General features: G+C 32.9%; 1 protein-coding gene across 6 annotated transcripts in view; it reads right to left on the bottom strand.

Annotated features, from left to right (window-relative positions):
• Positions 1 to 24,117, bottom strand: part of DMD (dystrophin) — a 1,087,789-nt gene that overhangs the window by 604,259 nt on the left and 459,413 nt on the right. For all 6 annotated transcript variants that reach the window (XM_051641663.1, XM_051641654.1, XM_051641680.1 and 3 more), the window contains 5 exons: positions 20,728 to 20,850; positions 19,257 to 19,394; positions 17,223 to 17,375; positions 16,117 to 16,299; positions 1,500 to 1,694 (listed from right to left, as the gene is read on the bottom strand). In XM_051641663.1, the coding sequence (XP_051497623.1) occupies positions 1,500 to 1,694; positions 16,117 to 16,299; positions 17,223 to 17,375; positions 19,257 to 19,394; positions 20,728 to 20,850 (792 nt within the window). The remainder of the gene's footprint in view (positions 1 to 1,499; positions 1,695 to 16,116; positions 16,300 to 17,222; positions 17,376 to 19,256; positions 19,395 to 20,727; positions 20,851 to 24,117) is intronic.

Below are 24,117 nucleotides of genomic sequence, written 5' to 3'. Positions count from 1 at the left end.
ATTTAGGTTAGATATAGAAATTCTTTAGTGTAAGTGTGGTGAGACAATGGAAAAAGTTGCCCAGGGAGGTTGTGTGTGCCCCCTCCCTGGAAGTGTTCAAGGCCAGGCTGGTTGGGTGCTTGAGCAACCTGGTCTAGTGGGAAGTGTCCCTGCCCATGCAGGGGGTTGGAACTAGATGATCTTTAAGTTCCTTGCAATTGAAACCATTCTATGATTCTATGATTTTATGAATAGGAACAGCCTACTGTTATTTTACACAGTCCTATTATCAGTTATAAACTTCCTTTGCTCTAGTATTTTACTGCTATGCCTCACTACACATACTATCCTGCCTTGCTAGGAAACTGAAAACACCTAATTTTCAAGAGTTAATAAAGAATATCTGTGTGGGGTGTGTGTGTGTGTGTGTGTGCAGATACCTAAATGTATAAGATTCATGCATATATAAGAATTATAAATAGATATGATTTTATAGAAGCTAATAACAGCATATAAATGTGGTTTTGTTATATTTCTTCTGTTGTGGAAAGAGATAAATGGCCTTCTATAGAGGACAATTCAAAGCATTTAACCAGAGCTCCTTCCCTTATTCTCCCTCTGAACTTCTTCCTTATAGCTGACTGTAGGCAAATTCTGGCCTCTCTAGGTTGTTTCCTTTTGTTAAAACCTCTTCTTTCCCAAAATAATTACAGAAAAATGGAAATGTGGTCTTCATGCTGGATGATGGTATGAAATTGCTGTAATTATATACAGCAGTTAAGCATGATTTTTTACAAGGCTTTCCTCATACAAACATTATTCTGCAAAAGCTGATAACTCATTCATCTACTGAGGATTACAACTTTAATCTTACTCTCTTCTTACGTCAATTCTGTGTTGGAAAAGTTCCACGAATTTCAAAGGATTTAAGTGTTACAAGTGATGAAAAAAACAGACAGTAATATCTAAAGTCATAGCACAACAATATAGAATTTAGCTACACTGTCTAGCAATTGGACAATATTTTCTATTTAGTTAATTAAACTGTAATAATTGCACATCATACAGCCAAATCAGACTTCAAACTAAATTTTACTTGGTTTAGCTGCTGTTTTAATAAAACATATTTCAAAATCAAACACTAAATTAAAAGCTACCAAGATTGGGTGTGGATAGGGTTGCTTATTAATTACTTCAAATTACAAAGGCACAAAACTTAAATCACAAATTCACAACTTTAAATATATAACTTCCCCTCTCCATCCTTTCTCTTCCATTCAATGGAAGATACCCTAAAGCTCTTGTCTTCCAAATATAGGTGGAAACAGAAAAAAATAAATTAACCCTTCAGTTTTATACGTTGCACCAATGTGCCTTCCTATATAAACATAGATATATTCACAGAGAGGGGCTGAGCACTTACAAAACAGATTCCTCTGAGAGTTTGTGCAGGCTGCCAATACACAGAAGCCCCAAAATAACAAAAACCTTATAATTGTGAGAAAAGCATTCTATCTTACCTTGAGACACTCTTCTTGTTTGAGGAGATCCTCACAATCCTTAGCCTGCAGAACAGGAGTATTAAGGCGCTCTTCTACTTCAGACAAGGCTTGCAGAAGGTGAAGGATCTCTGCCAGGTATGTAGAAGGCACATGAGTGGTTTCCACAGTCACAGTTTCAGTCACCACAAAAGCTGTATCTTCATGAACTGTTTGCTAGTATAGATATACAACAGAATGCTTCCTTTAGTTTCTTAAAACTACACAAACTTATAACTTAATGCAATTTCCAGCTCACAACCTAGAAACAATTAAAAGCAATTTCTAAGGACAAATGCAGGAAATATTTGAGGTTTCTGACATAGATCACACATACTCCACTTGTCTGTTTCAAATGGCAGGTACTAAAATTAATCCATGCAAAAGTGTACAAACTTTTCCTACTCTACAAAGAAACAAAGATAGGAAATGCAGGAGTACTCAGACTTATGGTGTTACTGAGATTTTAGTGCTAGTCCTTTCATTTTAAATCACCACATCTCTTTAAGAATCTGTCCACTACAGAAATTGCACGCCAGGCCTAAAATACTAAATTATTTCAAGGTGTCAAGTAAAATAACGACTTGTGTAATAGACACAATTTCTTAAATAACATGCAAACCAAAACAATTAGGTCAACTCAGTACTTTCAACATTATCCTAAAACCTTTCTCTTTAAGGTATTCATATTACTAAAAGAAATCCCAGCAACACACCTTCAGAAAAAGGTGTGTTCCTGAAGATTTATTTATTTTTTTTTACCTTGTAAAGTATGAACTACATACCCTATTCTGAAAGCACATGCATACACCAAATGTAAAGAAACGCCAGAATATTTTGGTTCCCAGAAATCATTTATCTATGGCATTTGGAAAGACACTGACATATGAGGTGACAAAATAGTAACTTTATATAAGTTCTCTACATTTCTGATATTATGCATTTATGGATCATACATAAAAAGTAACACCAAAAGTATGCTTAGGGGCAGGGAGTACTGTGATTGCCTCTTTTAACTAATCTCCAAATACATGATCAACTGTATCTCCATTATAAAATGCAAAACTTAAATATATAAATTATGTGTCATTTCATAAGAATATGTTACTATTTATTTGTTTTATCACATCACAGAAGATTCCTAGTGTGGGACTGAAATCAGTTGTGCTTGATGTCTGCCTTCTCAGAAATATAGACTTTACATATTGAGGAACTCAAGGAACTTTTAAAAGCAATTACAGAAACACAGAATCTTAGGGGTTGGAAGTGACCTCGAAAGATCATCTAGTCCAACCCCCTTGCCAGAGCAGGATCACCCAGAGTACATCACATAGGAACGCATCCAGGCAGGTTTTGAATGTCTCCAGCGAAGGAGACTCCACAGCCTCTCTGGGCAGCCCGTCCCAGTGCTCTGTCACTCTCACAGTAAAGAAGTTTTTTCTTTATGTGATGTTTATGTGGAACCTCCTATGTTCCAGTTTGCACCCATCGCCCCTTATCATATCACTAGACATCACTGAAAAAAGCCTGACTCAGTCCTCCAGACTCTCACCCTTAACTTATTTGTAAACATTGATGAGGTCGCACCTGGCAAAGTTTCTTTCAAAAACCATACTATTTAGATGCTACAGTCCAAATACAGATAATCATGGATTTTGGAGCCATATATGTGAAAGACAATGGATCAATAGTCCTGAAGAAAACAGAACCATTAGTGAGCTACACCGTATGTAAAACAGAACAATTATAAACACTATCTTGCACATACTTCCTCAGGAAGGTATCTCATTTTAATTTATGTATTTGCTCTGTCTATCCTTTCATTACATGTTTCTCTCCTCAGTTACTGGGTTGAGTTATCTGGTTCTAGAAGATGTATACATATCACATATAAAGCCCATAAAGTTAACTGTAGACTTGTGTTATTCTGCTGTATTTCTTATGCAGATTTCATTGCTTTGCTTACACTTTTCTCACTAAATTACTTTCTCAGTACATCTGCTAATGCTGAAACCTCCCAAATTACCATATCACTGCTATCATTTTTTATTATTTCAAATAAATTGATTTTAAAAAATTGTGTTAGCCCCCTATGTTTCTCATGAATCATACACTCTGCAAAAATAACAGTTTAACCCAGTTAACCTAAACAAAAAGTTAATTAGAAAATGGAAGATTCTCAGCAGGCCACTGAGGCATGCATCAATGTATTTTCATTTCTCAAGACTATACTGTGATATTTCTACAAGTAGCAAAAAAGCTTCAGACACACATAAGGAACATTTTAACTACAACCCTATTTTTCATTTTGACTGAGAAGACAGAATATTCATATCCACAGTAATGAAAAGAGCATGCTAGGTGTGCAAGGTTATTCACTCAGAATGAGGTCTCATGAATATATAAAGTGACACACAAATTTTAATTACTTTCTACAGTTGTATTAGCTTAATCTATTTTTCAACCCAAATTTAAGCTAATACACATACATGTAGATACATACATGTGCATATAAAATAAAACAGGTGCCTTTTTGGTCCAAGTAATTCCTGTAACCAGAAAAGGTCAAGCAGAAATCTGATGCATAAGCACTTCATGGATATCATGCTTAATTATTTATAGTGGTGTCAAAATTGAGTATCTTTCAATCACTACTACAACAAACTCATATAAAAGCACTCTTAAAGGAAAAAATAATTAAAATCAGGACTCAACCTTGTATGACCTATGTGGTCTAGTAATCCCTCAAAATATGTTTAATACTTAACGGCAATCAATATTAATAAGATGTATGCAACCATATATTCATGCTGCTCTTTATAGAAAACTTTATATTTTTTACAGCTGGATGATTAATTATATAGTTCTACAGGCAAAATGACTCGGGAGATTTCTAGTTCAATCAAACCATTAATTTTTATATTGTTAGTTGAACTGTAAAATACTACCGCTAGATAAATAAATAAATTGATATTTGAATGTAGAGGCCTACCAGAACCTGCCCTTATATTTGGGAACAATATTGGAAAAAAAAAACAACAAACAAACAAACAAAAAAAATCCTAATTAATTAGTGTCTTAATACTACTTAAATAAAATACTTGGAAATTTGATACAACAACAACTTTAGTAGGTTTTCAATAGGTCATAGGTGCTTCTTTCCCTCTACCTTTTCCTTAATGACAACAGCATAAAAGAACCAAAAGCAGAAGTTGGCATCTTGCACTAAGGAACAGAGGGTAGGCATACCCAGAATGCACAACAATTTTAATCAGCAAAAAAAGGCAAAAAAGTTTTGGCCTGTCCTCATGGTAGCTGGAGTTTCCTTACTGCAGAATATACAATGACCAGAGTAATTCCCTGTATTCTGGACAGCATCTTTACTAGAAATGCATAGTTGAAACTGAATCATACAATAACAATGTAATGAGATTTCCCCCCCCCCCTTTTTAAAGACATTATATCAGCTCGGAATGAATACTATTAAAATAATATTAATTCAGTAAAGATATATGTTATTGAAACTGCCAAAATGGTTCATCAGAAGCAAGGTATGTGATAATTTTATAAGGATTAAAAATTCATTTTAAAAAGGAAATTAAAGTTTTAGATAGTAATTTAATAATGGTTTTGAAAAAGCTTAACGTGACAAAGTGGCAGAATACATTAGGTAGTTACTTGAAAATATGTGAAAATTATACTTCAAAATAATGCATAATATGAATAAACCGTTACAATTATGAGGAAATGCTGGTGTAAATGGCTGTTTCCTATATTGTTATTTCTGCAAAAATACATTTATGCTTATATTAATTTATTCTGTTTTTTTTTTTACTTGACTTTCAGTGATAAACTGATGTGCAAATTATTTCTAGTCTCAAAAATAATAACTTCCTTTGTGTAAAGCTGAACATTTTACGCACTGCCTTTCACCAACAATTATCATCAATTTTCTTCCTCATCATTACATGTTTTTAATTAAGGCATAGGATCTTTCTATTAACATGATGCTGCCTACAATTGAGAAACCAATTTTACTGATAGCTGCCACATCATTTCAGGTGCAACCCAAAGACAAGAAATACACGCATGAATTAGCCATTAGAGAGAAGGCCAATAAGGAAAAAAACCAGAACAAAACCAATCAATCAAACAAACAAAACAAAATCTAAAGGAAAAATGCAGGTTTTGCTCACAAAATCAAACACCTTCCAGAAAAAGAAAAGGATCTATGATGATTATTACCTATATCTCAAACAGTATTACCTGGTGGCATCAGAACTAATTAGCCTTGGTGTATGCTGTTAATTTCCTTATGGTACTTGAAAACTCTGTTTAAACACTTTTCACCCACCTCAGTATATTCTTTCTTTTTTTTTTTTTTTTTCTGCAGAGGGAACTATCCCAACATCATTTTTAACTGTTCAACAGTTTACATCCAGAAAGTCTCCAACCTTCTTGTGGAAGGCCTTGATAACTGTTCTATTTTTGCTCCCTTCTCACAGTTTGCCTCCAAACTCATGGCAACCTTAGTACGCTGTGCTTTTGAGTTAATAGCTTTCCACAAAGAGAATATAATGGAGGAGTAAAGCAGCAAAACACACCTATCTGCACTACTGCACCATGGCACACTCCTAGCAGCATGAAGTCTAAGAGAAAGAAACAAACATGTGTCTCCTCCTGAAGTGAACTAATGCTTGAGAAAGTATTCTTTACAAGCAGCTTGACAATATATGAGAGTGCAAAAAGCCCACCCCATGGAGGAATACATGTAGGAGTGCTGATACAAAAAAAAAAGTAGCAGCTAGCATGCACTTTCTGCTGAAAGGCAGTCATGCCTCAAAGAGGCCAAAGAAGCTTGGAACAGATTACTGCTTTCTAGAGCAAACTCTAAACTACATGGTATTTGCTAGTCCATTGTTAGCATCAATATATCAAATAAAGAATTACAAAGGCAAAAGTATGATCAAATGCTGTCAGACATCAATAAACCCACTTTCAAGTAAATACTTACATGTAAAGGAGCTTTTCATTCACCCCTTCCTATGCCAACTGTGAGTGAAGATGTCAGCTAACATTCAGAAAAATAAATTCAGTCTTCAGCATTGCTAGCACATCTTATTTGTAAGTGTGTATACATTTAGGACACAGATCAAAATTATACCAATAATATGAATTTTTTTATTATGAGATGGGATGGTCTTAGCCAACCACACTCAAATTACCTATCAGTACAAAATGAAGCATCTCTTTCAAGTATAGAGACCTAAATACTCACTACAGGATTAAGAATTTATAAAATGCTTATGTAAATCCATGAAGGCAAGGCCTTAAAATGCACTTGGCAGCATTAAAATCTATTTAAAATAATATTTAAAACATATTTTCAAGTGAGAACTGAAATATTATGTCATGTATGTGATTTTTCTCCTCATGTATGACTGCAGTTCACAGAAGCCTCTACATTGCAAGACGTAACATGCATTTTAGTGGTTGCATCTGACTTCAAGGGTAATACATAAGAATTGAAACTTTAAAAACACACAATTATTTTCAGCACAGTGCTTGGACAGAGATTTCTTTATGTCTTCGCAACACTTCACTGCTAAGGCAAACCTTATTGGTTGAGAAATGTTGCATTAACTGTTTTTATTAAATGACAAAATGAATCTATTTAGTAATACATAAAATGAAATAGAGCTATTTCAAATGGAACTATTCTTAATCATAATATTAATTAAAAAAATGTTTCAGTAAATTTTTCAGGCTAGGAATAGCAATAGAAAATTAAGGGATTCTTTGCTTGGCTCAGACTTGGATGAATACTTATTTCATCCCCAATTTTTCATTTTTTTTTCCTTTGAGTGGATTCTTTTCATATTTAGGTGAGGGAGAAAAAAGAAAGATACAGAAAAAGCTATAACAAACAATTTAAAACATTAAATCCAGTGAGATTTCTCATTATATTAGTGGTATTAATATTTGTAACTTCTTTTTTTTTCCTCCTTTATTTCCCCCCCCCAGGATTTAAATATGTAAGTTAAAAACTGTGAAAGAGAATTTTGGTTCTGCATCCAGTCCTCTGGGTTTTGCAGACCCTCATGCCTTTAGAGCCCTCCAAGATGTCAAATACACTGAGTCAAGTAGTAAAATTAACAGCTTTGGCAATCAGTTTTACTTCTGGCTTAGATAATTGCCTCCAGATACGGACTCAACTCAGGCTGAAGCACTTGCTTCATATTAAACTTCACTGCAGCGCATCTGAAAACTTACCCGTTGCTCCATACTAAAGACCTGCTAGCATTCATGTAAAAACTAGCACAAATTGGAAATTCTAGCAGTTCTGCTATTAACTTTTAACCCTGAAAACTTCAATTGGTCTCCATTTGCCAACACATTTTATTCTCTTTGCTTTGTTAAGCAATGAAAAAAGATAATTAATTTCAGCTAAGTTGATATGGGGGCTTAAGACTATCATATGTTTGACTGTGTCTGATATGTCAGCTCTATTAGAAAAAAAAAATAAAATAGAGCACTATCTTATGCCATAGCTGCAATGTTACCATGCCCCAAAGAAAATAAAAATCTAGTACCATTATGGCATAACTGAGTAATTGTAAGTACTGGGATGTGTCTTGTTTTGTGTTGTGGTTTTTTTTTTGTTGTTGTTGGTTTTGTTTGTTTGTTTTTTAATGCATATATGTTAATTACTTCTGATAAAGAGGTCATATCTCAATCTTAATTGCAGGATTATAAAATGAATTATTTAAAAAAATTAAAGCCTATATCTTATAAACATTCCAAAACCACTGCTCAGACTATGTACAGTTACTAGTATTTTGGGGGGAAGACAAGGGTTTAATTACCAGTGAGTCAAAAGAGATAGCCATTCTCAATCTTAGAAATCCATAAATAAGCAAATACCTAGCTAATCATGGTACATTTTAGAATAAATTAGAACACATTGCCAAACCTCCATCCTAGGCTGTTTTTTAACAGGTATTTTAAAATGTTATTTTGAATTTTATAAGGGTTTACCTGGAAAATGTTTTTGTAATTTGTATGTGTTCCTTTCCAGGAGTCAAAATGTATTTGAAAGTTTTTATATGCTAACTATAGAAAATATAAATCCATAGAGTTGTTAACCATTTCTTGTACTCATCCTGCAATATATTTTCACAGCTGAAAAAATACATACAGATATTATAAAGGAAATGTCATACTTAAGAAAGTATCTAGTTGACACTCTTCCTACACAGTCCTATTTCCTTGTAACAATGATGTCCAATTTTGACATGGTCTATGGATTCCGTTAAACCAACATTATGTACTCAAATCTGCCTGCACAGCAGAAAATACCCAAAAGAACTGAAGGCATTTCAAATTATTTCTTATTCAAAATAGAATGTCAAAATTGTGTTTCTAGGACAGTGATAAAATGTAAAGAAACAGTGTATAATGTGGCAAAATGAGCTTCTACACAATGTGGCGGAAGGTAGTGTTCCTAGGATCAGACTTTGGTCAATGCCAACTTATTTAATGGCTGATTTATTAAGATACAGAAGTGCCCTAATCTTAGACAGCACTTATGCATAAAGCTACAGGGCTTTCATGAATAATAACATGTGCAACTGCTTACTCATCATCAAGAAACCAACTGATACTAAATAAAGCACAGATATGTTAGAATACAGTTCATTTGATGTCTAAATTGCCTAACACCTTTTGAAATTGACTGTTGATTTATGATGCTGAATTTTCCAGATATTTATGCAAACTACCTGTTACCCCTTTTTTGAGATAATTTTAAAAAATAATCTAAAAATACCATTAAAATACTACATAACTGTTGAACTCTAACAGCTTCAAAGAGCAAGGTCCTAAACCTTAAACACTGACAAGTCCCAGAAATGTTAAAAGGCAATTATCTAATTATTTTCCATCTTTATTTCTTAAAATAAGCTTAATTTATATTTATAGAGATGCAATCATGCAGAATAATAATAGGGTTTGTCACTTAGGCTGATTTCATTATTCCAAGACATAAATGTTTTTTTTAAATAATGTCAGTGAAATTGCTGTCAATCCAATGGTTTTGAAAACTAGTTAAATATACATACACAGATATCCAGCATTCACATTGTACTAATACATATTTATTTCCTTCTGCACCTTTATGAATAGAAATATCCATAAAAAAACCACAAACCAAACAAAAACAACCAACAAAAACTAAACCAAAACAAAACAAGAGAGCAACACTTTTTAATTGTAGTCAGGTGCTGAACATCGTCTCTTCAAAAGATACTATCACATAGGGCCAGATCAATGCGCTGGAGGTCTCCTCCCTTATTATTTAATTCAACCAAGCAAGCCAAGTAATCTCGACACCAAATTCCTCACCCTGTCATTTATTATGTTAACAAATTATGATACTCTATATCAGAGAATATAAGAGGGTAATTAGGTGCCTTGCTTCACAAATAGCAAGGTAATTATAAAGAAGAAAATACTATACTAGTCTAATGCTCAGTTTTGTCCAAAAAAAATTAGAAGTGACAACTGGGTGCTATGTCACATATAGTTATTTAACCAAAGGCTGTTGGTCTTGCTTCTATCTCAGCTATACTGAGACCAGTAAGAAAATCTGTGGCTAAGACTATGTTCTTAGAACTGTAACATTTAAAGACAGCATCCTAAACCAGCCTTACTCCAAATTTCAGCAAAAAAACTTCATTCCTGTGATGAAGTAAAGATGTTGAGTTTCACTTTTAAACTGGAGAACATAATTCAGATCATTTCACTAAAGTTTATAATATAAAATGCAAAATGGTAGACAAAACTATTTTCAGTAAAGTTGATCTGCAATACAGGACTTTTTTAATTAATTCTATTAAAATTCTGTAGAATTGCACTGATAATAGTGAATACTGTAAAGAATTAGTACAGAAATTTGAGAGAAGATAAATATACTTTAGAAGAAAGAGCTCAAAATACTGTAGTAAACCATCCGCTTTTACAAAGAAAGGTTATAAATGGTCTTCACTTAAATCTCCACAACACTGTATGCATTCATTTTACAAACAGATAAGATAAAGTGCCTTTTTAAATGGATCTATAAAAATAGCCCCTGCTCAGCTGTATCATAGAATCATGGAATATTTTAGTTGGAAGGGATCTTAAAGATCATCTAGTTTGAAGCCCCAATACTCCAATATTGTTCCAAAGACAATATTCAGCTTCAGTGTACTTCCCATGGCTTTCTTAGCTTAAATTATACATAAAACTAAAGTATTTGAAATACAATTAAATTCTTTGGACTGAATTTTCTAATAGCCATTTTCAGGTTGATGGTTGATAGAAAATGGGTATAAACATTCATCTGTGATTGTCTTCCCAAAGATTCTCAGTCATCCTCACCTCTTTTGCAGACCACAGTCAAAAAAAAAAACAGTCTTTAGCTGTGCTGCGTAAAGCTATTTTTTTAAAAAGCAGCCACTGTAAATGCCAGAAAAGTTACACGGTGTCACATGATCACCTCTGTCCTGTCCTCAAGAGACCCAGAGCACATAGGTGAAAAAGACACGAATCGACCACTATACAGTTCTTTTATTTTGTCCAGTAAGTATTATCTTATTTTGTTTTTAATGCCTTCTCTCTTTTATACATCCTCTCTCCTGCTCCTTGTAGGAATAATAAAGAATTACTTTGCTGCTGCTGCTGCTTGCCAAACATCACTTGTTTACTTACTGAAACAAACACTTGACCAAGAATAAGAGAAGAAAACCACTTCTCATACAACTGCTTGTGAAAACTCTGGGAAACAAAGTTTGAAAACAATGGTAGCACATTACAGCTGAAACGCCCCTGCAGACAGGTAATTGGGACACCAAGTCCTAACTGTGACTGATTTATTTCAATTAATGTTTGATGTATATTTAAGAAAATATCTTTATACATAAATGTATTTTAGCAGTTAAAAAATGGCTTAGATTTCATTAAATGAACTAAGTATAGCTCCACAGGGAAATATTAACTGAAAACTGCAAGATGCCCTTAAAAGATGGAACTTAACCTCTTGAATATCAGATGTAAACTTCATCAGTCCTTAATGTGGTTGAAGTTGTTCACATCTCTCTCACCTCACCTGAAGTGCTCATCCAGTTAGGAGACAGGTATTTTGAATTTCTGAATGCCTTATGGAATCTTAAACAAAATAATGTCTTTTATTTGGAAAAAAATAAGCTTATGATTATTATTTCATAGTAGAGTAGTAAGAGAATTGGTATTTTATCTGTGTTGCACATAACTATTGAACTGTTTAGATTAAATCACTTACCTTATAGAAATAAATACAGGTTTTCTATACCTATTTTCCTTATTCACTCTTGTTCAATGCATCGTCTAATTGGTATGAAAAAAAACCCAACCTCTCCTTGTATTTATCATTTTATTAACTTTACTATTTTTCCCAGTATGGCCAAGATCCAGGCCCAAGTATTTCATTAGTAAAATGACCATAAATTTCAATAGAATGTTTGTGTGTGTCATCAATGAAACTACTGAAATGACTAGGTAAACTTATTTTTTCACTAGTATATACATCAGTAAGTACATAATTTTGACAGCTGTTAATAGGTTGCAAGAACAATATTCCTCCTGTCCAAAAATACTCTGGCTTGCTGTTAACAGCATGCTTAGTTCATCTGAGAGAGAAAAAGAAAAAAAAACCACCACCACCATATGTGATAGTAGAAAGAATGTTGGATAGCTTGATAAAATATGTTAATAGGATATGAAATAAGAATTTATAGGGTAGGCTCTGCACATGTGTTCATCTAGAAAATGTTTTCTCATGATAAAGGCCTTCAGTACTCCCTACACAGAGTAATTTCAGTCAGCTCAATAAAATCTAAATGAGCCATGGCACAAACATACTCAGACTGCTGAAATCAACACACAGAAAAGAACTCCTATAAAAACACATGAACTAAATCTAATTTAATTAAATGCAATCAATGTATCAATAAGTGATTTTGATCCTGACATGAATTAAACTATCTGAACCTAGCTTTTTGTCAGCCACAGATAATTATTTTCATCACCCAGGAACAGTAGCACAGATTGTTGCAGAAAAACAGTAACTGGAAGATGTTACTGATAAATTTTTTTTTAAATACTGTGCAACTGCCAAGGCTCAATGATTTTAGATTCTGCAGAGACAATCTAGAAATAAATGTCCCTTGACCTCCCTAATGTTATAATTTTTTACTGAAATGAATGTTCTTCAAAACAAACATGTAATTCGAATATGTAAAATATTACATACTGGTTTAGGATTAAACATTAATGGCTTGTTTCTTGAAGAGTATCTTAAGCTTCCATGAATTTCAGTGGGACTTCATGAGTAACCATCATTTAAAAACATCATGGTAAAAATTTCCACTCTTTAATAAGTTACTCAGATTTACAACTGAAGTTACTACTGACTGACTTAAAACAGACATTTTGAGCAGAAATTAGGTAGAATGCTGAAATTTTCTTAACGCAGGAATCTGAAATCTGCTCCTCTGAAACCTAAATTTTCTGCCCATTGCTTATATTGCCACATAGGAAGAAGTGGGAGGAGAAACTTGTGAGACAACATTAACTCCAAAATCGTTTTCCCACTCAGTATAATTTTAGGTTTTGTGCAGTTGTATTAATGCATTTGTGCACCAAGTTTAATCTGTTTTTGCAATAAACACACCTTCTTTCCTACAGAACGTCAACAGATCTCTCTGACAACTTTTGCATAAAGACAGGACAACTATACCAAAACTGGCATTAAACAGAACATGCAATGTTTGAGAAAATATAACTACACCATACCTTATTATCAAAAGTGACGACAGAAAATTCCTTTTTATATGCACACACCCGTATATGGTTATCAATTACTATTAGTGAGACAGTCAAAATTTTATGAGAATCTACCATGATGGGGAGGATAAATTCTTATGTGCTTATGGTTCCTATATCCTTCTGACAGGTCTTCCCAACAAATGTTGGGGAAAAGTAAAATCCAGAAGAGTGTGAGCATTCCAATTTCACACACTGATATCAGAAACACAATAGCTTCAACAAAGGTAAGAAATGCAAATTTCTCCTTAAGCCACATAATTAAAGCTCTTCTTCAATGCAGTGTTGCTATGTTTATTCAATGAATCATAATGAATTGCAAGATACACAGTACAACTAAATGCCCATTGATTTATAGTAACACCTTTCAATCATTAAATAAGTCTCTTATTAAATACATAAATAAAAATGCAACACTTTTCTATTTCTTTTGCTTTAAAAACAAATTCCTTTTTGTATTTTTATTGTATGGCTTTATTCAGTTGGTGGTTAACACAGAAAACCTATGAAAGTTGTTTTTACTGGTATATGCATGTGTTCAAATGAATAATTTGAATTTTCATTTTTCTTTTGTATTTTAAAGACTTTCACAAACAATCCTCACAACATCCCTGTGAGGTAGGTACTTAGGCTGTATTAAAAAAGAAAAAAAGGACTTGAGATAAATTAATTTTGTTTCACTGATTCAACAATGCCAAACCAGTAACTAGGCAGTTGCACTTTTCATACTGATTTGAGCCATGAAAATATACTGGCTCTCACCAGTTTCAGTAGCTTCTGCAAAACTTCTAAGATATTACACATGAATATCACCTTGGTCATTGTCAAAAGCGAAAGATATTTTTAATGAGAAATTAGAAAGATACAGTAATTATCCTGTAAACATGTAAATTTAATGGAATAATTATCTAATTCCCCAGAAATAGGAAAAAAGGTAACCTTGCTTGAAATATTTGATACTATTTAAAAATGTAACCATTCCAAGGATAAAAATCAATAAATAATATATCTTAACACTAAAAATACATATAATAGTCATATGGCTTTAAATAGTCAATGACTGTATTCCTTTGTACAAGTAAAAAGCACATGTAATGCTGTATCTATCTGAAGTACTTTGAAGAAAAATATGCTAATATGAAATTTTATTGATTTGTTAGTAAAATTTGATAATGGATATACTCATCCTCTGTCATGGTAAGTGGTAGGTGAAATAAAAAGCACACTGTCAGTAGAATGTTTTTATATAAATTGCATGCAGATTCTTATTTCTTACTTGTTTATCAAAGGAGCAAAAAAAAAAAAAAAGACTAATTTATAAAACAAAGCGAAGGCTGCTCTAGCTCCATGCCAATATAAACAATTTGCAACTGATTACATCCATCAAGTTGAGTATAAACCATAATAATCTGAAAAGATAAATCAGATGGAACAAGATTTAATAACATGCAAACCAAAGTTAATGTTTCTCTGCTTTTTTTTCCATTAACTGCATAGCTTTCCCAATGTTTTTTTTACATTATGTAACTTCATAGTAGAAAAGTTCAAAATGCACAATACACTCAATACATTAAATAGAGGACTGTATTGACCAACAGGTTATATATTGTTGCTGATTTTGGATATTTTTTTTTTCTTTTTTGAAACATAGTTGAACACACATCAATTAGAAATAAAACTTCATGTACTTAATTTTTCATCATCCTGTCAGTACTGCCCCTCAGCAATCCATCTGATTTAAAAAATGAACACATACTATTTTTTTTTCATTTTTATCTCTAGTTTAATATTAAATTTTTTTGAAACACCCCCTTACCACTAGAACTTTTAAGATTACAGGAAATTACATAACACAACAACTTCCTTGAAAGCAAATTTTAGCTTTTTTCATCTAAAATCAAAAGCTCAGAAGACAGAGTAATAGGAACGGCAAGGAAACACTGCCATGGAAGTGCAAAAGCAATCTCTGGTAACCTTCCGAATGGGTAACACCCAATACTTATTTTGATCATAAATCTGGAACAGTGATAGTTTATTTCCCTTTTATTTATTCCATTATTGCAGCATGTATAAACCAGTAAGAATAATTATATTTTGTATACAACTAGACAACTCAAAATCAGAAGACACAATGTTGGTTCATAAAATTATGTTTTCTTTTTGTCAAATTTAAATGTACACTTAATTGCAAAAAAGCATTTGAAGAAAAGGCCATGAATATATTGTGTAATAAGGATATTTTAAATCTCTTCTTAAAGTGCATATAACATATTATGGACAAATAAAATAAAATTTAAAAAAAACAACAAACCCCAAACAATTAAAATTGGCATGGGATGGATAGTTTGAAAAAGACAATTTTTTGGATTTACGTGTTCACTGAACAAAATAGATGCATGGCAAACAGACATTTTTAAACTGGAAAATGTTATGCGAAAATAATGAGGCAACAGAAATAAACATGACTTTTTCATTGTTGATTTTTTTTTTTTTAATTGGCTGTTTTAACTAAAGGGCAATTATAAGACCAAAGCAGAGAGATACTGTGTTAGAATACAAGGATTCCCCTACTTGCAGACAAAAGGATTTTTCTTATTAATATCTGAAGAGTTGACAGTGACCCTGAAGCTCTCATTGTTAGTAGGATGCTGTTAGTGGTAGCAGTTGCAAACATATGCGTTTGCCAATAACAACTCACAATTTGTGCATAGTTGAGTCTTCGAAATTGAGCAAATTTGCTCTCAAAATCTTGCCAGCGCTTGCTGAGCTGTATCAGGGTTGGCTCCACTGCTTTTGCAGCCCCATCCTTAGACAAGCGTTCAGCCTGTCTGTGCACCGCATTCAGATCTTCCTTCTTCTTCTCCAACTCTCCATCAATCTCCTAGTGAGCAAAACCAATACAGGGCCCAGGACAGTTAGCTAACTAGATCAGTCAACTTAAAATTAGCAAAATACTGCTGTCAGAAATTTCATTTCCATTTTATTGTTACAATTAAAATTTACAGCTATTTCATTTCTTATTTTACATTTAAACAAAACAAAAATAACTGAAATAGAAGAAACTTCTTGGAGATTGGCTGTAGAGATACTAACAGCTAGTACACACTGAAAACTAGTTAGCAAAGGCCAACAGCTTTCACTTCCAGATTTTTGTTGGCACACCATGATGGGCAATTGGAGAAAATATTTTCTCAGTAAGGGTCAGCATATTCAGGACAAATAGTGTTTGGACAGCTTACAAATATATTATTTGACTTTTAAAGATATTATTTAATTCTTATTTTACTCTGTGGGAAACTCAACAGATAATGAAGCAAAGAAAGACGATGCAAAATAAACTAGGAAAACCTTTGACAGTATGTAAATAAATCTATAGAGTTTGACAGTGACACATGAATATGTTCTGATGAAAATGAATGTGCTAACATGAGATAGAGGTCATCCATATATCGGTAAGTCAATTGTTCATCTGGAACAAAGATACATAAAATCAATTACAATTTTTACTAGAAAACATTTGATGTTGCTTAATACATTGCACACTTTTCATATTTTCAACAAAAAGTTTTATTTAGTGTGTTCAAATTATTTCTGTAACATTCTGTATAATGAATACAAGTTATAGTATAGCAAAGAAATGTCAGTTTGAACATAGAGAATTATGGGCTTTTTTTACTATAAATAGAAATAAAGAACTGAACTGATAATTTTGTATATCTACTTGAAAATTTATTGCATTAGCTCTCTGTTAAACTGATAAACTACCACTCAGAAAGATCTACCATTGCCATCCCAAAACATTACCTTTAGCTTCTGCTCATCTTTGCGGTCTGGTAGACTGGCTAACTTTTTCTCAATGTCATCCAACCATGTCATTAGGTCATCAGCCTGCCTCTTGTACTGATACCATTGATGGGAAATCTCTAAAGCCTTTTTTCTTCTTTGAGATCTCAAGTCCTGTTCACAGTGCAGACATCATTAGAACATGAATTAAAGGCTTATAAAATATGAACTGGCAAGTGTGCACACTGAAGGGAAAAAAAAAAGTGCACAAGGCCACTATATTTTTTAATTAAAAAAATGATACTTATATCAAGTATATAAGTACCTGAACATAACATTTTTTCATTAGTTTTTTTTTTTTTTTCTTTTAAAGAAGGTTACCTAATTCAGCGTTGTTCATATGTTGAATAAACCACTGAGACAGCCAACAATATTCAAAGAAATTTAGACACTTACATAAATGTCAATATTTTATAGAAAACACTTCTCAGAATACTTACTGGACAGATGGAAACACAGCCCACTTAGTATCTAGCCATAAGTGAGCTTACTGTATTTTGTGGTCTCCTGTGAAATTCTAGCCTGAAAACTCTAGCTTATCAAAAGAAAAAATATTTAAATGCAGAAATGTTTGCAAAGACATTTCTAAATTAAATATCATTTCCATAAAAACCCCCTTGTGTTTATGACTCAGCTTTATAAAAATACTAAAACTTCTCTTTAACAGAAAGGTAAAAAAACCTTCTTTTATTTCATATAAACATTGATAAACGCTCAATTTGCATTTGCTTTAATTGGTTAACTTTGCTCATACAGAATTCAGAAAATATTTTCATTAATATAACTTCCCATTAACAAATAAATTTAAAAATTACTGGTATATTGTATGGAAAAATATTTGGATTAATTTATCGACTACTCTTCAATTTTATGTGACGAGGCTGAATACTTTAACTAGAGTCACCCAAAGAAAAAACAATCACTCTATTCAATAAAAACAGCCAGTAAACCTCTGCTCAATAGCATAGTTCTGGAAATGCTTGTTTCTCCTCCTTAAAAATTATTAATTACTTCTAGTTAATTTGGAACAGTTGAAGACACACCTAAAAGATTTCAGATTTCTTCTGAGTGTTGACAAAACAATGGTATATTCCAGTGATTTTACTGAATTCAAACAGATCTGCAAACCTGTAAAATTTAGAATAAAATCCACAGGAAAGATGTTGCTTAAAAATAAGTAATAATAAAATGCAACCATGCCACGTTCCTCAATCCAAGAACAACTTAATATTATCTAAAGAGATAGAACTTCTGCTTGCCAATAAGATTAAAAATTCTATAGTAGCCAGAGCCCATTGCTCTAGGTAGGGAATCAAGGTGACTTTCCAACTCTAAGATTCTTTCTTTCCGCACTAGTAATTTTCCCTAGAAAGACAACACTCCCAATTACAACTATTAGCTCATCCGAATAGGTCTCACCATGGATGTTACTAGGAAAATTATCACAGTTATGCCACCAGAAGTGTGGTAACACAGAATTTTGACATGTGACTGATATTCAGCATCTTAGCTACTAGGTCTACTGGTACTCCGACTTACCCTATTCTAAAGAGGCTGGAGCCACTTTTCACAGTAACAAACATAGTATGTATTTCACTGAAGGATAAATCAACTTATTCATTGCCAGAAGTATGCTATACAACTGAAAATACAAGTCTGCGAGAACCGATTCTAACTTAGGTCTTGACTGCTGTTGGAGAAACATAAAACATGCATGATGTGTTAAAAAAAGGAATTATTACCAAATAATTCACTGGTGTCCGACTGACAATCACACAGTTGTGACACTGAAGACGAATCAGTACTTGTTAAGCTGGAGATTTAAAATTAATTTTCCAAGGCATAAAGAGAATTATATAAGAAAATAATTGTTTATAGACAGTTTTAAATTGCTCATCTCTAAATACTAATGAAGATTCATTTAACGGAACAAAGCACTGAAATGAAGAAAAAGATTGTTTTAGTAGCTTGTGCTTATAACTGTAGCTCCTATACCTTGAGAGCATTATGTTTAGTCTGCAACAGCTGTTGTTTTCTCTTTATTTCCTCCCGTTTTCTCTCATCTGTGATTCTCTTTTGAAGTGTGTCGCCCCTTTGCAGCAATTCTTTCACTGTGCTCTCATCATCTCGACTCTGATTTAAAAAAAATAACAAGTATAATGGGCATTTTTATTTATTACTTAAGTACTAGGAGACACAGACATATACAACTACACTTCCTCTGCCAAAGTAATAATCTAACCACTACTTGCAGCTCTATACTGAAGACCAAATAACTTTTACTTGCTTTCATCAACACGTGTAGATACTTTAGGGCTACAAGTAAACCAGCAGTTGAAAAACCTAGATGTTTGATACTAGATTTTATGCAGCATCCAGGATAACGGGATGAAAGCATTCAAGGCAAAAAGGTGAAATATATTTTACTTTAAAACAAAAAGACTAGATTATAAATCCCTGTCAGTAGTCAGTGAATGCCAGTATGCTAGGAAGCCACATGATTCCTAAGCATTTCGAGTATCATCAGAATGCAAAACAGCTATTCTGGAGATAAAATTATACCACTAAGTGCTTTTGACATAGAATTTTAATCTATGCCACAGCTTTTGGGAGTGTATATCTTGAATCACACTAAATATTTTATGTAAAGAAAGGGAAAACAATATCCTAAAGTAGTGGAAACTGCCCCATCAAACTTGATTCACCCAGAATTTAGAACGGCAGTATAGTAAAGATACCTTTTAGCATTGATATAAAATAGCTATGTTAGATCAAGTCCTCAAAAGGAAACAAATATCGACTCTTTATACTGCTTATAAATAAATATATATTTGATCTTGCTGATGTCATCCCTCTGAAAATCACTCAGGAGAAAACATACCATAGTAGCAACAGTGGCAAAGCACAGCATAATTTTACTCCTCTCTTTTTTTATTTCCCCTCCTTTAATATGCATAAACTGATTTACGATTTGTGAAGAGCAAACATGAGTAATAAATCTTAACACAGTCACAAAAATTATTTACTAGAAATGGTATAATCAGATTTGTTAAGAACTAACTGGCAAGTGGAAGTTCTTTTGATGATCATTGCCTAGCTTTGTTTTTAATATGTCTTCTTTAACTATTGCCCGCCTAAATATATCATTCTGAGTTTTCTTGGTCTTCATACTGCTACAGAGATTTTAATATTAATTACCTGTTCAGCAATATTGCTGGTACTAGTACAGGACTAGTATAGAATTCCTGTTTTGCTTAGTGTTTTCACAAGGGTTGAAAACAGCTAACCTACCACTAAATCTTGTAGTTAAGGCTAAATTGGGCCTTTTGAGTTTATAATAGCACAGTAAAATTTTGTCCAAGTCACATCTCCAGATCCTAAAGCAAGTATGGAAGTTTCTAATTTTGACTCAGGTTTTTCCATCTCCTTGCCTACTTCACTCAGACTTTCATTTCAAACAAATTACCATATCTTTATTGAAGTCCTCCTCTATCAGATTCACCCCCCGCTGAATTTCAACCTCCAGTGGTTCAAGCATTTTTTGTATATCGAAGTCAAATTGCTCCAATTCCTTCAAAGGAATGAAGGGCTAAAATGGGAGAAATACAAATATTATTTATTTAAATCACATACTTAATAGCTTTATTAGCAATATAAATGAAAAGAGACATCAGTTCTACCTCCTACTGCTGAAATTATGCCAGAATTTTCATCATGTGGAAAAATACCTACATCATACAAGTCAAAGTACCCAACGACACAAGTAAAGACAGGTATTTACCAATACTGTAGGATTTCCATATAAGAAAACATAATTCTATTGTGAATGGCAATTGAAAAAAACCCCTACGTTTTCACATTTGTGTGTCAGCACAGGTTTAGATAAATGCTATAACATAATGATTTGTCTAAAAAAATTAAATGTTAACACCATTTGGCTAAATCTGGTTTGTCAGAAATTCCTCACAGAGCAACAAACAATCCATTCAGATGAAAAAAAACATCTATTGCTACGGATGGAGAAAAAATTCATGCTAATTAATGTCAGTGTTTTGAAATAATTATTCTCTCACAAAGAATAGGAAAAAAAAAAAAAAAAAAAGCAAGCCAGGTAAATTATGCAAAACAAAAGACAGATAATCTTTATACAAGATATTCCCCTAGCAATTTTTTTTAACATACTAAAAACCCAACACAACTTCACTAAATGAGCTTGTGTTTCAATAAACCCTCAACAAAAATGCTGGACCAAAAAAAATCCCCAAAAAACAACAAACTCTCAAGTGAACAAAATAGACACAATTTCTCCAAAATTAATCACAGTGTAATTATTTTACTTTAGCTTATTGTTCAGTTTTAAACTCTAAAACAAATGCCATTGAATAACAACAATATGCCACTCTTTGTCTACCTGATATCTGAGTGCCTGTGGACAGTTTAATGTACAATACACAATATATTTATTCAGTGCATTGCAAAGGATCAAGAGAAAAAGCTTTCTTCTTTCAAAGCTTTAAATGCAAGAACAAGCAGCAAATTTTTGATGATTCTTCTATAAAATTCAGATTTAATGGCTATTCACATTTTATGATGCTTTAGGAACTCTTGGATATAAATTTCATGGTAAAGACATAAGCATATTATATTCTAATCTGTTCTCTTTTACTCTTTCCTCCAGTACCACTTGTTTTTACTATGAAGCGAAAGCTTGTAATGAAGGTGGTAACAATCAAAGTTAATCAGTCAAAACAAGAGAGACATCGACTGTAGTCCGTTCCCAGCTCTTCCACAGATGACCTGGGAGAATTAAGTTAAAAATATGTATCTGGTTGATTGTTTTAATAACAAAGATTTTTGTGTGCTTACAAACATTAATGGAAATATAATAATGAGCAACATAGAGAATAATACTGTGCTTGCAAATTTTCATTAAGAAACTAAGAATTATACTCAGCAAATACTTGAACTGAGGCAGAAATAATAAAAAACTACACAGTCATTTCTTCTCAAATGTTCTGAAGGATGTCTTCAAAAGTACTTAAATCTCACTGAAAGATGAATCACTAATACAACTGGAATACAAATTTAATAATCTTTGGCCAATGCTAAAAACAATAACAAAAAGGAAAATTAAACTCCAATACCTGAATGAGGTTCAAAGCCAACTTGATAATGTTGGATCTCATTTTCACAATTTTATTAATTAAGGATACAATTATTTACTACCATTTACTGACTTCACAGGTAATTTTTTATTTACTTCACTTTTGTACTAATAATTGTTGATATTTGAAAACATATAGCTAATTTGAAAACAGATTTAATAAATTATAAGAGCTTAATCTCATCTTGAATTAATTTGTTTAATCTGTTATTCATTGAGTGAATAATTTTACCTAAGTAAGAAAAAAAAGCAAAACCTTTTAAGAAGCATATCAACCTGTAAAAATATTTTTCAGCCCATAAAACTGAAATGACTGACTAAGGCAAATGCAGTTACCCACATTATGCAGGTGGACAAAACAAGGCACCCAGCAATTTAGTCTTTTATCTAAAGGCGTACAGGAAATCAGTAGAACTGCCAAGAAAATTTTGCCTTTCAATCTTATGTAATAACTCTAACTATAGATACTGTTTGTGAATCATATCCTAGCTTTCCATTCCCCAAGGTCCTGGAAAAGGTCCCCTATACTCTAATTTACCATTAAAATTAGGTGCTGTAGTAATTCATCTCATCTTGCTATGTACATAGTGTATAAAGTTTAGTGACATGCTACCATTCCAACTCATTTTGCCTATACAAGAATACACCTGAGATAAAAGATGGCCAGGTGGAAGCTTTTTGCAGGCCATGTTCTGAAGACACTTCATCTTGCAAAGCATGTTTTCCCCCTTCTTTGAGTGAGTCCTCAACACACAATGCAAATAGTTAACCCATGATAAACCACTTACAGACAATTCTATTGTTCCCCAAGACAAGCAATAGTTTTATACAGACCTTTCAAAGGCTGCATCAGCCCTGTATGCTTACAGTATCACGGGAGTGCAAGATAAAACTGAGAAGTAAATCCAGATTGCAGCTAAAAGATGAAACTGTCACACAACACAGCCATTTGGGCTTTGTGCCAAGGTGTTATCTGTCTACAGTGTGTACTTCTGTAAGAAGCGCGAGGCACGCTGGAACAACTGATGTGCTACTGATGGCCAGTAAGGGAAAAAAAAATTACCTTTATTAACAGGACATATTATTTTCTGTTCCAGAAATGAAACCTAAATAAACTCAAATATCCACAAAGAAGGTGATAATAACACAGGGTATTGAGCGCTATGTAAACCCCAAGCAACTAATTAAAACTATGTCTCTTTCCTTACACTTTTTGCAAAGCTTATTTCCTGCTCTGCCACTGATCCTCTGTATATTAATTTCCAGTGCTATTACACTAGCCAGCAAAAAGAGTTAAGATTGGGATCCATTCATTCCTATTGTTCTATATATGAAGGTCCATGGCTTTCTGCTTTAATCTGCCAAATAGCTCCCCACAATAAAGGCAGCAAATACAATGGAGAGAGGTGACTTATGCCCTCCCTCATTCCAGATCTGAAGTCACATATAAAAATTACCTAATCAATTTTTAATTCAGATGCAGTAGTCAGACTAGTTGTACAGATGAGCAACTGAAGTACAATTGATAAAATCCATGTATAACTATATATGTGTATCTCCCACCTTGGTGAGTTACAGCCTCGTAGAAAAAGACTGGGTGTATTTAATGAAAAATTAGTCCCCACAACCCAATCTGTACTTAAAAAAATGAGACTCATACTTTGAGAATAGTAAAAATCCTACTGATTTTCA

Source organism: Apus apus, chromosome 1 (assembly GCF_020740795.1).
Source record: "Apus apus isolate bApuApu2 chromosome 1, bApuApu2.pri.cur, whole genome shotgun sequence".
Lineage (NCBI taxonomy): Eukaryota > Metazoa > Chordata > Aves > Apodiformes > Apodidae > Apus > Apus apus.
This window is presented reverse-complemented; position numbering and strand designations above follow the sequence as displayed.